Source organism: Drosophila yakuba, chromosome 3R (genome assembly GCF_016746365.2).
Source record: "Drosophila yakuba strain Tai18E2 chromosome 3R, Prin_Dyak_Tai18E2_2.1, whole genome shotgun sequence".
Lineage (NCBI taxonomy): Eukaryota > Metazoa > Arthropoda > Insecta > Diptera > Drosophilidae > Drosophila > Drosophila yakuba.
The window spans coordinates 30403653-30418283 of record NC_052530.2 but is presented as its reverse complement, the minus strand read 5'-3'; the positions used below and the strand labels follow the sequence as shown (position 1 = coordinate 30418283).

The 14631-nt window shown below is 49.0% G+C and overlaps 4 protein-coding genes across 4 annotated transcripts; 2 read left to right on the top strand and 2 right to left on the bottom strand.

Annotated features, from left to right (window-relative positions):
- Positions 1 to 98: 98 nt before the first annotated feature.
- LOC6539055 (DDB1- and CUL4-associated factor 5) lies at positions 99 to 5696 on the top strand. The gene is made up of 7 exons (XM_002099521.3): positions 99 to 707; positions 775 to 958; positions 1210 to 1476; positions 1537 to 1811; positions 1871 to 2001; positions 2055 to 2748; positions 4962 to 5696. Exons 1-7 carry the CDS (start codon positions 491 to 493, stop codon positions 5411 to 5413), a joined length of 2220 nt encoding a protein of 739 aa, XP_002099557.3. The 5' UTR covers positions 99 to 490; the 3' UTR covers positions 5414 to 5696.
- LOC6539054 lies at positions 2757 to 4942 on the bottom strand. Its single transcript, XM_002099520.2, has one exon. The coding sequence runs from the start codon at positions 4826 to 4828 to the stop codon at positions 2810 to 2812; it is 2019 nt and encodes a 672-aa protein (XP_002099556.2). The 5' UTR covers positions 4829 to 4942; the 3' UTR covers positions 2757 to 2809.
- A 61-nt stretch (positions 5697 to 5757) lies between the features above and the next one.
- LOC6539052 (bromodomain adjacent to zinc finger domain protein 1A) lies at positions 5758 to 11602 on the bottom strand. The gene is made up of 6 exons (XM_002099518.4): positions 11100 to 11602; positions 9331 to 10570; positions 6916 to 9272; positions 6681 to 6856; positions 6186 to 6618; positions 5758 to 6120 (listed from the first exon to the last, which is right to left on the bottom strand). The coding sequence occupies exons 1-6, from the start codon at positions 11219 to 11221 to the stop codon at positions 6021 to 6023; spliced, it is 4428 nt and encodes a 1475-aa protein (XP_002099554.1). The 5' UTR covers positions 11222 to 11602; the 3' UTR covers positions 5758 to 6020.
- A 224-nt stretch (positions 11603 to 11826) lies between these two features.
- Positions 11827 to 14628, top strand: LOC6539051 (methylcrotonoyl-CoA carboxylase subunit alpha, mitochondrial). The gene is made up of 7 exons (XM_002099517.4): positions 11827 to 12001; positions 12108 to 12873; positions 12929 to 13435; positions 13496 to 13787; positions 13844 to 14031; positions 14088 to 14259; positions 14316 to 14628. Exons 1-7 carry the CDS (start codon positions 11961 to 11963, stop codon positions 14444 to 14446), a joined length of 2097 nt encoding a protein of 698 aa, XP_002099553.1. The 5' UTR covers positions 11827 to 11960; the 3' UTR covers positions 14447 to 14628.
- The last annotated feature ends 3 nt before the right edge of the window (positions 14629 to 14631 follow it).

The window sequence follows — 14631 nt, the reverse complement described above, 5'->3', positions numbered from 1 at the left end:
CAGTGCGCTTTTGCACCCGTTTTCGAGCGCCTTGGTCCCACTGTGGCTGACTGGGCGAACAGCTGTTCGGTGGTTTCTCGGTTTGTATACTTTCTGCCTTAGTTTTGATTAGGGAGCGATGCGAAGTGATGATAAACCCGTCAAAACGAGTAGTCGCAGCTCTCCATAAAATACATTTATGTGTTCGCTTTTCTGGCTGAATTTTACAAACTGCAACTAAATGATTTTAACGTGCTTCTCTGCTCTTTAAAAGTGCGCAATTGAGGGATTGTTTCGCTGTGAAATAGCGCACTGCGGTTCCAGTTCGAAGCCCCATTTTTTACTAAAGAAAAAAGAACGACACCACCGCAGCGAGAGCGATATGCGTGGACCTAGACCGCTGCCCCGCTGGAGACCACATCAGAACCTGAATCCCAGTCCCAGCCACTGTGAGTGCGAGTGCAGCCTCTCGACCTCCGTGTGAAGAAGCCCAGTTGGCAGAGCCTGTAAGATGAGCCTGTGGAGGAACCTGCGCTCCCTGGAGACCCGAAATCTGGACCTGGCCCTCAGCCAGCGGGAGCACCAATTGGTGGCTGGCCACCTGCCCTCGGCCATTTTCCGCGAGCGCCTGAGTGCGGCGCAGAATCTCTACCAGCGCAACCTAACCGGTCACTACGGATGTGTGAATGCCCTGGAGTTCAGCTCGGGTGGTCAGTTCCTGGCTTCAGGTGAGTGGTGAAACCTGTTGATAGCCTCCGGCCCTGCCAGCTAATCAGTGCCCTCCTCGACCACCAGGAGGCGACGACAAGAGGGTTCTGCTGTGGAACATTGACCGCGAGGTTGTGTCCAAGCTCGGGAAACCCCGCTCCATGAACGAGAAGCATGCCAGCAACATCTTCTGCCTGGGATTTGACACCCAAAACTCCTACATCTTTTCCGGGGGAAACGATGACTTGGTCATCCAGCATGACCTAGAAACGTGAGTTCCATAAATTCCACACATTTTTATACCCGTTACTCGTAGAGTAAAAGGGTATACTAGATTCGTTGAAAATAATCATATGCACCCCGCACACCGCACCCTGTATACACCGCACCCCGCACCCTGTATACACCGCACACCGCACGCTGTATACCCCGCACCCTCTCTTGTTCATACTAACTATATTTCATTTTGTTGAATAATTTATGCTGTTCCTGGCTAACTGGTTATATCCCTTCTTTGTATAGAGGGAAAATCCTCAACCACTTTTCGCACGATGGACCTGTTTATGGTCTGAGTGTGGACAGGATCAGTGGCCACCTCCTAAGCGTGGCCACGGAGCACGGCGAGATCCTAGTGTACGACCTAAGGGCAGGGAAGTCCGAACCGCTGGCCCTCGCCAAATTCAAGACGCCCTTCAATGCCGTGGAGTTTCACCCACTGAATGGCCATTTTCTGGCCACTGCGAACGCGAAAAGGGGAGCCATGCTCTGGGATCTAAGACACCACCAGCAGTGAGTTTATCGTAATATATCATATCTTATTATCGTATTCACTATCTGCCTGTGAACCAGGCCGCTGTGTCAGTACAACTACATCCCGGAATCACCGAGCTGCATGAGCGTGCGCTTCAATTGCAACGGCACCCTTCTGCTCACCTTGCACCGCCGGCTACCGCCGATCCTGTACAGTCCGGGATCCCCGGAGCCGGTGGCCACCTTCTACCACGACGAATACTTCAACTCCTGCACCATGAAGAGCTGCACTTTTGCGGGGCCGCAGGACGAGCTGGTGGTCTCGGGCTCGGACAACTTCAACATGTTTATCTGGCGGCTAGAAGGAGTGGACTGTGAGTCACCTAGGGGATTCAGCTTGCGTTTCCCTCATACGTTTATTTTATTTTATCAGTGGATGAAAAGAACCAGTGGATGGAGACAACGCCCATAATCCTCGCTGGTCACCGCTCCATCGTAAACCAGGTGCGATACAATCGCGAGCGCTGCTTACTCGCCTCCTCTGGCGTGGAGAAGATCATTAAGGTAGGTTGGCTACGCCTGTATAACTACTAATAATATTATAATCGAAAACATAGTTGTGGAGTCCCTTTGCCCAGCAGGGCTGGGAAGGATCCCTCACCCAAGCCGAAGCACTGCCCTACTGCACACGCGCACTGCATCGCGAGTCTTCGGATCATGTGTCCCAGGACTTCAGTGCCCGCAACACCGACGAGGACCAGGTGATGCTGGCCTTCTTCGACACTTTGGTGCAGCACGAGCTTGAGTCGTGGAGCACTATGGACAATCAGAACAGCTCTAAAAGCAGCACAGACACATCCACGTGTAGCGAGGTCAGCTCGCCAACTGAGGAGCAACCCAGCGACGAGGAGCGCGACTGGGATCAGGACCCTCAGACTGACCGGGACCAAAACGAGGAAAATGTGCAAGACCAGGACATCGACACGCCCAACGTCAGCGAACTGAGCTGGCAGACTTATCCGAACCGAATCTTCTACCTAATCGCCAAGAAGCGCGGCGCCTTACTTCAGCTAGCGGTTAGGGGCACCACTCGACATCCGCGCAACGTGGACCAGTTGCTCCAGAGGCTCCTTGGCGAACAAAAGCAGGCTGCCACGCAGGCCCGGATCAGCGACTGGCTTGAGGAGACGCACCGTCTCTTTGGCGACGACGAACTACCCACCACATCAGCGGAGGCCGCAGCCCGGGAGCAGCGACGACGAGATGGCGTTCTGCTCTGTCGAAACCGCAGGACACAAGAACTTAAATTAGGTGAGTCCGGCAGCGGGTTACTATGAGTAGACTTTAATAGAATTATTTTTATTTAATGGGGTTATTTAATCTTGTTTAATGCGGATCGTTTGCGTCCCAACAAAATCTCCGCCATGCAAACAACAGCTGAGAGTAGGCATCCAATAGTGAGGGCGTAAAAGGCCAGCTGGACGTCGGACAGAGTGAGCACCTTCCACCGGCCTACGTCCAGCTCGGCCAAGTATTCGGGGAAGCGCTGGATGCTCCACTTGGCGCGCTCCTTCGCCTCCCCCGTCCATAAATTAACGATGCCCCCGGCCACGAGGCGCAGCACGATCCGGTTGACCTCCTCCAAATAAGGCGAGGGACGCGGCAGCAAATAGGCAATGTGATAGTTCTTGGGGCACTCGGGGATTTTGTGCACTTTCTTAGTCATCACGTATCGAATGTCACTCAGCTGCAAGCTGGCGGATCGCGTGACGCCCGCGAATCCTCCCCTCTTGGACACCATCTCAATGAGGCGCTCCTCGCCCTCAGCCACCAGCTTCATCTTGGCATCCAATCGGCGATAGACCTGCGAGTCGTGACCATAGAAGAGATCATCCTTAAAGGCGGGATGTTTTATGTAAATGGGCTGGCCGGACTCGTCCAATTCCCTCAAAGTATTAGCATCTCGGTAGTAAAGAGGTCTTATGTAAACTGTGGCCAAGCTGGACTCAAGCAGGGCTCCGAAAATCACGCTCACCAGGCACAGAGAAGCCACAAAGATGCGTTCCGAGTGAAAGGGGGGAAAACGACCCACATTCACCCGCACCCAAACGACCCATGTGTCGATGAAAATGCGTAGCGCTGCTCCGAAGTAACTGATCCCCGTAGTCCGTGAACCATCCGGTATGCGTTCAATGCATAGAACTAGATTTACAGCTCTGAGGATAAGCCAGACGAGGGTTCCCAGCAGGCCCACCAGCAGAAAGCATAGCCACACGTCCGTATGGACAGCGAAGAGGGGCAGAATGGATTGCGGAATTCTCTGGGCTTTTTTCACGTACAGGCAGAGGTCATCCATGTAGACGGCCGCACTGAACTGTATGTGTGTAGTGAGATAGTCCTTGATGAAGAATCCGGCAAAGATGATGTCCACCTCTCCGCGGTGAGCACGGCCTACGCCGCCACTGTATTCTCCATTTGGCAGGCGCCCTCCAAAAAACTCGTCATCCGGCCACAGAAAATCAGCCGTAAAGTTCAGTTGCCTCGCCACGGTTTTGGCCAATTTCGCATCCGCTCCTGTTACACTTAGAACCTTGTTATTTTCGCCGTCTCCAATCACACTCGAATAAACTGAATCGAAAATGTATATTCTCAAAGGGTACCCCTCCAGATCCTTGTAGATTCTGGCATAGGTTTTGGAATCTCGAACCACCACTAGACTCTGCGTAAAGGGATTATAGAGAAGTATGCTTTCCTTGCTTATTTGAACGTAGTAAATCCGACTATGTCCATGCTGAACCCAAACATCGGCCGCGAAATCCTTTAGAGTTACATCATCCTCAGCTGGGATCTTCTCTAAAGTTAATATGTAGAAGCCATCTGTGTTGACCAGGCTGGTCAGGATTTCCTGCATTTGATGTACGTCCTCAAAGACGAAGAAATGATGCCTCATTATCTCTGCTCTTGTCGGTATTTCCTCTTGTTCTACACTTATTTGAAAAGAGCTCTTTTCCTGCTCCATCAAAAACTGAACAAGATCGTTGCCTCCGTCTTCGGAACTCCTTAGATGCAGTTCAAGGCCGCCCTCAAGCTCTTCTACAATTGAGGTCAGGAGCAGCTTGTAGTCCGTGTCATTGGCTTGAACGAGGGTTCCGCCCACTAAAGCCAGCATAATTAGCTGCAAAGTCGTCGCCATGTCAGGAGTTACTGAACCGTCGACTGAGATTGTGGAGTACAATAGCATAGGTTCGGGATACAAGGGTGCAGGTCGACTGACGTCCTGTTGGACAAGTGTTTGCATAGTGTCAGCGCCATTGACACCTGTAGGCGGACTGCTACCCACAATTATTGGCAAGTTCGTGGGGTTTGTTGACACAACTTGACTTGGCCCCATGACTTGTCCATTTATGTGTGGACAATGAAATTCTCCTCTGCTACTGCAACCTCTCGGGATGTATTGATATGTAAATTATTCGGGTAAACCCTTTGAACATTTGAAATAAGAAAAAAATATTTCCCTTTTTTAGTTGAAACACCAAAATCCAGAATCGGTCAAAGAAAGCGAAAGCGAAAATCAAAGAGGCAGCCTTTTCAAGCCTCAAAACTTAGGAGAGCGACTGGTCGACCACGCACCACCGAGATGGACGAGAGCAGCGCTTCCAATGACACCGAGGTCAACTACGACTCCGATGAAGAGGAGCCCTCGTCCGGGGACAATAACAACAACAATGCCAATGAAAGGGAACGGGAAAGCCTCCGAACCGACGATGATGGAGACAATTCCTCCACCACTTCGTTAACCTCAATGGAGGCCCAGTTTTCTGAGGCTCCCAGCACCGCCAGTTCTTTTCTTTTCCACCAACTGGAGACCAACAACAACAGCCAGCTGACGTCCAACCAAAATCACAAGGCAGTGAATGGACTAATTCCGGATATTTGTAATACTGAGTCAACAGCATCCACTTCATCGTCCATGTAGGTTGGGCCCATATAGAAGATTCCTGTTTTAAACATCTTACTAAGCTTAAATATGTTTTTATAAGAGAAAACACTATTCACTCTTACTTTTAATGTCCACTGAAACACGTACTAATGTGTAGCTTAGCTTTCATAGAAAGTAATAATCACAATGCATCATCCACCACTTTGTTACTTGATTTAGAGAGAAAATAAGGTTTTTATAAAGCAATCGAATCATCTGTTTTAAAATCTGGATAACTCCATTAAACCATTTTTTCTGCGCTTATAAGGAGCTCAACTAATCTGAAACTTGGAGTTCTAAAATGGTTTTCACCCAACATTGATTTATTAAATAAAATTTAATTTACTTATTTAAGATCGCTCACTTCATTTATTGATTGTGGAATTTGCGTAATGGCTACAATAATTTATAAATACATAATGTCTCATAAACCAACAGATAAGGATTTTTGCATATGCGTGTGCTGAACTTAGAACTGGCATGCACGAAAACAAAAGATGTTTAAATAGACTTAATATTTGTGCTTAAATATAGATTGTTTCCAAATACGGCTTAGAGTAGGCTAACTAATTTACACGATAGCTGGTGGAGATCAGCGTCCGGCTCAGCAAGCTTCGACTTCCCCGTTCATATCGCTAGGCCTAAACGGCAGCTGCATGTTCTTACATCGATCGATCACGAATCGCTCAAGCTGACAACCAGCGCTGGAACGGATTAGAGAAATAGGGGTTAAAGCCAGACCACTTACGTATTATCCTGATTTACTCACTCGTATATTTCGTTGCCTTCCACGTTGTACAAATCGCAGTTTCTAAACACCAGCTGAATATCGCTGAGCAGCTCCTCGTTCAGCTGGTAGGCGCCCATGTTCAGCTTGGACTTGATCTTAGCTAGATCCATGGGCGTCTTGATGATCTGATGGTAGTCGGGAACCTCCGACGTCAGCACTGGTCGCAGAAACGGCCAAGCTGCTTTGTGCTTCATGATCTGCTCTAGCAGATCGTACAAGGCGGCGCTGTTCAACGGCAGGTTCTCGTTCGTCCGACGCCCGCTTCTGCGATGGTTGTTGTTATTGACGCTGCTGTTGTTATTGTTGTTGTTGCCGTTGCTCGCGCGGGCGGACTTGTCGATGGATAGGCGCAAAGAGTTACGGGGTCGCTTGGCTTTTGGCTCCTCCTCATCGCGGTCATCATCACCATTCACTAGGGGGATAGAAATCGCACTATAAGTGAGCTAGTCATTAAGGATATTTTTGTGGACTTACTGTTGCTGTGCCGGCGCCTGGGTCGTTGTGGCATCGGCTTGCATGTCTTGCAAACGTAATCTGTGCGCGGCGGCCGCTTCAGGTGGACGCATTCCAGGTGGAAGAATAGTCGGCATTGCACGCATTTGATCTCACCGCCGTCGTAGAAACACTTCTGACACACCTTCTCCTCATCGCTGTGGATTTGCAATAGATTCATTACCTAATTTAAATTATATAGCCAGTTTGAACTTACGACTCGTCTTCGACCGTATCTTCATCGGCTGTTAAGGAAGCGTCATCGCTGACTCCCCCGCTTTCAACGTCTTCCTGAACCTGTTCTTCAATCTCTTTCGATGTAAGTCTCCTGCCTGCTGGCCGTGTGCGGGACCGCCTTAAAGTTCGACCATTGGCTTTAGCAGATGAGGGGGTGGAAGCCACACTTTCGTCCTCCTCAACGTCCTCATCGTTCTCCTGCTCCGCATCCTCATCCGTCAAATTGTCATCCTCGTTTTCCTCCTCTTCTTCGTCTGTAGCTTCATTATCCTCCTCCTCTTCCACAATAAACCGGCGTTTCTTCTTTGCCGTCTGCTTTTTATCCTTTTCGTTTTGACCATTGTTGAGACCCAGACTCTTTACGCAATCATTGCAATACCAGTTGCCCTGGGGTACTGACCTCAGCTTAGGCTTCAGGCAGAACATGTGCGTGCCTGCGTTGCATTCGTCGCAGAGCAGCATCTTCTCCGGATCGCTGCCACGCCGGCAGACCTTGCATAATGACTTATTGGTAGAACGTCTCCACTGAATGCAGTCGTGCAAGATATTTAGGTGCAGAAATACTTGAGCAAAGCTTGTACTTTCCATTAGCGAGACTTCCCACTGATGCAAACGCGAGTCGCAGGCAAGCTTTAAAGCCTCCTGCTTGGGGTCCCACTTCTTCATGCCATAGGGTTCCTTTAGGAACCGCTTCCCAATAGCCTGCTCCACTTGCAGAAGGGCCGAGGCCATGTTATGCACGGCGATGGGAATCGAGACGGCATTTGTAGGCTGACCTTCCTCATCCCCGCTGTCTGGTAGGGATTCCGTGTCTGCTGGAGCTGCCAAATACCACTCAGGATCGCGATACGGTTTCCTGGCATATTGACCTAGCAGAGCACCGTCATCCTCCTCGTGACTTTCATGGGATTCGTTGTCAGAACCCGTCTCATCTTCCATTTTGCCGCCCGGACCCCACTGCAACTTGCACTGAGCGTCGTAATTGCCTGCAAGCAAGTCATCTCGCCACTTTTCCATATCCTTGACTTTTAGGCGTCCGAGATCACCAGTGTAAATGTCATTTTCGAATTGAATAATGCGATCCACCAAATGCAAGCGCATCACTTCGTTTAAATCGGTACCATTTGGTAGCCCAAAGTTAGCTTCTCCGTATTTACGATGAGTTTCGGATTCCATCGTCGCGATAAACTTCTTGCGCATTGCTTCGTTTTCCAGGCTAAGCAAGTCTACTGGGCAGGTCTTAACATGCTGTTCGATTAAGGAACGCAGAACAGAAAGCTCTTGAAGGAGTTCAAATTCACGAAAACCATTGGGATTGAGAGTCTTAATTAATTCATCGATCTCCTCGGGTTTGTAAATATATGTCCAACGCTGCCTTTGCCCATTTCTTGAATCATGCACAATACAAGTTCGTTTGTCACCACTGCACATCAAAAGCTCGAAGTGAGTGGGAGCCTCTGGAGGATCAGACTCGACATCCATGGGTTCTGCACTGCCGTTAAGCCGATGCTCCTGGTTCTCCTTGTTCTCCAGAGAGTGCTTGGCCTTTTTCTTGGTCTTCTTATCGTCGTCTCCATAGAGTTTGAGTAGATACACCCTTAAGTCCTTGCGATTCTTTGGCAATGCAGCCTGCTGACGAATTTCCATTTGGGACTTGTTCGTTGGTGGTTGCTCCAGACAAGTGTCAAGGCTGTCCGGCGAGTGCTCGACAAAGATTCCAGGCATGGACTCCAAAACATAATATTTTCTGTAGCACCTATCCATGCCCAAGTAAACCAAGAAATTGAACAGTTGCGAATGCAACTTCAGCATCTGCAACTCGTGCTTGCGATGTTGCTGATCGGACTGGGCGTGCAGCTCGGCAATACTCTTGTTCAATTTCTCGACTAACGCCTCCCTCTTCTCAGGCTCAACGCCATTCAGCTCGAGGTGGTGCGTGTGGGTTAGTTTCTTCCTGTTTATCTCTACGGCGGCTAGGCGCTTATTCTCTCCGACAACTAGAGCTCGCAGATCTTGCTTTGCCTTTGCTGTTTGCTCCATGCGCTCCTCAATCAAGTTAATCGTGCCCGAGTAGGTCAGAATTTGGGACATTAGGCAGCGGATCAGGATCATTATATCCTTAAACTTTAGCTGGTATACGGAATGCTTTTTAAGAATGCGCAGGATGTGCGAGTGTTGCAGACGTAGTTCCAGACCAGGATCTTCTTTCGACGAGTAGCCATTCCGGTACATGACCCTCCAGCGCTCCGCCTTTTCATTTACAATAGCTCCGGATCCAAGTAGATGCAGGCGTAGCACTTCACTCAGGGTCAGTGCATCTAGTGGTAGTTGATTTACCTATTGGAAAAGTACAATTATTTCAAATTACACACGTTTGTGCAAACAAAGAACTAACCTTGAATGAAAAGTGTCTCTTGGCGTACTGGTGACTTTTGGCGGCCTGCGCCATACTCAAAAAGGGCTCATGGGTTTGGGCAACCCGGGCGAGGTAGGACACAGCACATTCCTCCTCCTCTTCCTTTTGCAGATCGAAAACAGTGCCAAGTAGCACGAGGAAGATGTCCGATAGTGGACCCGCAATCTCACGGGCAGTCAGCGCTCGTGTCATCTCGTAGAAGCTAAGGTTCTGACGGAACACCTCGATGCCGGACAGCAATCCTGTGTACGTGTGCATAAACTCGCGCATCATGAAGGCATCACCCAGGAGGTGCTCGGGCAGCAGAGTGACGATCTGTTTGTAGCGGGGCAGGACTTTCTGGTCGGTTCGTTCTAGATCATCCGTCTTTTGAAGCAGCAAAATACATTCGTTTTCAACGCGCTCCATCAACTGTGCCTTCTTCTCCGCCTTTTGCTTCTCCAGCTCAACAAGCTTGGCCTCTTTTTCGCGCTTAACTCGCTCCATTTCCTCGGCCAGAGCTTTGGCATCAGACTTTGCCTTCGCCTTGGACTTAGCAGCCGAGGCTTCATCGGCGACAATATACTTGTTTAGAGTGGATTGCTTCTTCGCGTCTTTGGCATCCGGCTTTTTAATCTTAGCGGGTGAGTAGCGCGGCATTTTTCCAATAAAAATGGTGGAGAAGCTTACGCCAGGATCCGTCACGTACTGCTTGTATGCCTCTGGCTTGGGCCGCAGAAGTCCATCCACCCGCGATACATTGCTTTTGATGAACATATTCAGGTTTTCCAGGTTGAACTCAAGGCGCGAGCGACGCAACTGCTTAAAAGGCAGCTCCAGCTCTGCACTGGGATCGCCCTTGTTCGGTCGAAGTCTGTAGAGCAGGTTGTCCGTGTCCTCGTATATGCCGTTGCCTGGTTCCGGCATATTTTTGTCCAACTTGACACCCACCACCGTGTAGGTGGCGTTCTTCTTCGCCTGCACCGACACCTCCTCGCCGATGAAGTAGCGCTTGCGCAGGAATTTTGCCACTATCATGTTCAAGGTGTTGAGCGCCGACTGGTGGGCGTGCTCCACAACCAGGAGGACGGGTGCCCGAAGGCTCTGTTTGAACTGCTCCATCTTCTTGCGGGCCGCCCGCTCACTTTTGACGGCCTCCTCGAAGGTGAGGTTCTCCTTGCCGGTGGCCTCGCACTGCCACACCGTCGAGTTGATCACCATCACGTGCCGGAAGTAGTTCCTGGATAAATAAAATTAGTTGATCAGTGTGATTGATAAGTGTTTTTATTTTTTGTTTATTTTGAAAAAAAGCTTCTGAAGCTTAGAAGACGGAATTCAACAAATTAAAACTTATAAAGTATGTTGGTTTTAGTTCTATTTTATAATAGAATCGAGTTACCCAGCGCCTTTAAAAATTTTTGATCTTAACAAGGTCTAAAAGGATTGCATAGATCGAATTGGGTCAACAAATTTTAAATTCGAGAGGGCGCGCTTTGTTTGACACAAGGTGGCAACTCCGAGGCGAGCAGCTGTGCGGCGGCAGCTGTAATTTCTTCCCGCCACCAAACAGCGTTTTTTGCCTTTGGCCCACGAGACTCGCACACTAATGCACCCCTGCGGACACACACACACGCTGAATGCTGATGTACGGTACATCACGTGCAAATGCTTTTGCAGCGTCGCTTTTGTTGTATACTTTAGCGCAGCGTCCCCCGAAAGGCAGGAAGAGGGGAGGGGCAGTTGCAGGAATGGTAGCAGGATGCACTTACTCATAGTCGCGGAAAATGCGCTTAGTAATGTAGCAGCAGAAGACCTGGTCGTTGTCGTGGAATGTTTCGTTCTTGCCCTCCTTTTGATTCAGGTCGAATCCTTCCCGCTTGCAAATGGGCATGTTTGCTTATTTTTTGCTGTTGTTGTCCCAAATTTTTAATGACAGTCCTTGGAAGCACACGCTAACACTTCACAACAAAAAATAACCGCGGCGCGACTGATAAATTTTACAACGCCAAGCGACAAGCGCAAAAGGCGCCCAAATTTTCACGCCTTTGTAGAGGGGCTTTTGATGCAAACGGTTTTCCGGCGACACCCGCGATGAGTTCCGACGCAATTTTACAAACTGTCGGCGAACAACAATACTCCGGCAATTTCCACTATGTTTGTGACTGGCTTCCTCAACATCGACTCTTTAAATCCGTTTATTTTCCAGCGCACAAACTATTTTCACGCGCATATTTTGGGGCCTATCGCTCTTCGACACTAAACTATCGGCTATCGAGTTTTTGCGAACGATGTTACCGCACTTGACGAGCGAAAAAAACCGTAAGGACGCGGTCGTATGGATGTCGATAGTTCGATAATTAGTGGAAAATAAAATAACGGTAATATTTCAAAGTGTTAGGACTTTTTACCAGAAGCACACTCGAAATAATTTCAATTTTATACAAATTTATGATGAAATGAAGACAAATAAATAAAATTGTATTGGCCGGCAATGCTGTGAATTGCCCATCTCAATTGCGCGCTTGTGTGGGTGTGTGTGCGTGTGTTTCCAGCTGTGATAAGCGACGATCGCACACTTGCTCTAAATAAGCTATATTTTTTATTTACTCTTGCATTTAAATATAGTAAAAATGTACGCGAGACTGCTGCGAAACTTGGGCGCTAATGCCAGGTGAGGGAAATGATCGACAGTGGTTGTTAATGTCGCTAGATCAATAGACTTGTTTTCGTACCCGACGATTACATAAACCTTGCTAATTTGTTTTGGCTTGACGCAGGTGCTTCGCAACAGAAGACAGTCCAAAAGTTCGGCCGATCAGCAAGATCCTCATTTCAAATCGTGGTGAGATCGCATGCAGGGTGATTCGAACCGCACGCAAGCTGGGAGTTCGTACCGTGGCCGTGTTCTCGGATCCGGACGAGAAGAGCCTGCACACGCAGCTGGCGGACGAGGCGTATCGCGTAGGAGAAGCTCCCTCCTCCGCTTCTTATCTTCGCGGTGAACGCATCCTGGACATAGCCAAGCGGTCGGGAGCCCAGGCCATCCATCCGGGCTATGGCTTCCTCTCTGAGTCCGTCGAGTTCGCCGAGTTGTGCCAGCGTGAGGACATCATCTTCATGGGACCGCCCAGTTCCGCCATTCGGGACATGGGCATTAAGAGCACCAGCAAGGCCATAATGGCTGCTGCAGGAGTACCGATCATCAATGGATACCATGGCGAGGATCAGTCAGATGAGTGCTTACAGCGAGAAGCCGACATCATTGGCTTTCCCTTGATGATTAAGGCCGTTCGCGGCGGCGGAGGCAAGGGCATGAGAATCGCAGAAAAGCGGGACGACTTCCTCACCGCTCTCAACTCAGCTCGCACCGAGTCCGAGAAGTCGTTTGGCGACAGCTCCGTGCTACTTGAGCGGTACGTCCGATCTCCTCGCCACGTAGAGGTTCAAGTATTTGCGGATCAGTATGGCGAGGCTGTATATCTGTGGGAGAGAGACTGCTCCGTGCAAAGACGTCATCAAAAGATTATTGAAGAGGCGCCAGCTGTAAGTGCACTATAGCTTTGGCTAGATTTAAAAGTAATGCCTATGTATCCAACAGCCAGGTTTGTCGGAAGATTTGCGTCGTGAACTCGGCGAGGCTGCTGTTCGTGCAGCGAAAGCTGTGGGTTACGTTGGAGCCGGCACTGTGGAGTTCATTCTAGACAAAGAGGACCTTTCGTTTCACTTCATGGAAATGAATACCCGCCTGCAGGTGGAGCATCCCATTACTGAAATGATCACGGGCACCGATTTGGTTGAATGGCAGATTCGCATTGCCGCTGGTGAGCCGTTACCGCTGAAGCAATCTGAGATTACACGGCGTGGCCACGCATTTGAAGCTCGAATCTATGCGGAAAATCCCCGCGGAGGCTTCCTTCCCGGAGCCGGACCGCTTCGTTATTTGTCTACTCCCCAACCATCAGACAACGTTCGCGTGGAGACAGGTGTTCGGGAAGGAGATGAGGTGTCTGTGCACTACGACCCCATGATTGCCAAGCTAGTCGTTTGGGGCGAAAACCGCACGCAAGCGCTAAACTCCTTGGTTGCCCGCCTGGGTGAATATCATGTGAGTAAATAGTGAAATTTGTACCCCAAAAACATTTCTCTAAAGTTAAACCAATTTTAGATATCTGGTCTGGACACCAACATCAAATTCCTCATCGACCTTGCATCGCATCCTGAGTTCCAGCTGGCCAATGTGCACACTGGCTTTATCGATGAGCAGTTTGATACGCTATTTCCGCCAATTGTCATCAGTCCGCAGCAAGTCAGCCAAGCTGCATTGGCGCTAGTCTTCAACGAGTTGCAGGCAGCCTTCAGAAATGGAAACAAAGATCAGGATCCCTTTGTCGCCACCCCTAACGCTCGTCTTAATTACTCTTTGGTTCGCAGATATCAGTTGAAAGCTAATGAGAAGGGTAACAACATATTTACAAACTTAAAATCAAATTTGTGAGCTGATCCAATCTTTCAGTATATTCTGTGGCTGTCAAGTTCGATGGCGAAGATATACAAATCCAGGTGGATAATGGCGACTGGCAGGTGGTAAAGGCCGAAAGAGTGCAGGATGAAAGACGCCTAAAAATTCGTGCCAATATCAATAGCAACATCACCACATACAATGCCAGTATTGATGGCACTGGTGTCTGTTTGTTTTTGGAAGTATGAATCGACGTTTCAATTAAAAGTATTTTGCATTTCATAAATTCCCTTTACAGACTGGCAAGGTCGACTTTGAGGTGGCACAGCCGAAATTCTTAAGTGCACAGGCCGATCAACTTGGTGCAGCTGGTTCCCGCGTAGTGGCGCCCATGCCCGGGATTTTAGAGAAGGTGCTGGTGAAGCCCGGTGACCAGGTCAAGAAGGGCGAAAACTTGGCAGTGCTTATTGGTAAGGAAATATAGCTTAAGTTTATACGTTCTCTTTTAAATTTTGTCGCATTTTAGCAATGAAAATGGAACACATTCTTAAAGCTCCCAGGGACGCCACTATCAAGTCTATCGGTGGAGCCGAGGGTGACAACGTGGCTAAGGGAGCGGCCGTGATTACATTCGTCGACGAGAGTGTTGCCGAGTAAAAGGAGTTGATTCGAAACGTACCAGAGAGTTGTTGCATTTATAAGCAAGATTATATTCTAAATATTGAAGAGCCTGCTTTTGCTTCAGGGATCACGAAGTGCATTTATTATCGTTAAGTAAAAAGTGTCCATCTAATGGAATTTCGTTATCTTTGACCCATTAAACGTCTTAAAACTGTTAACCA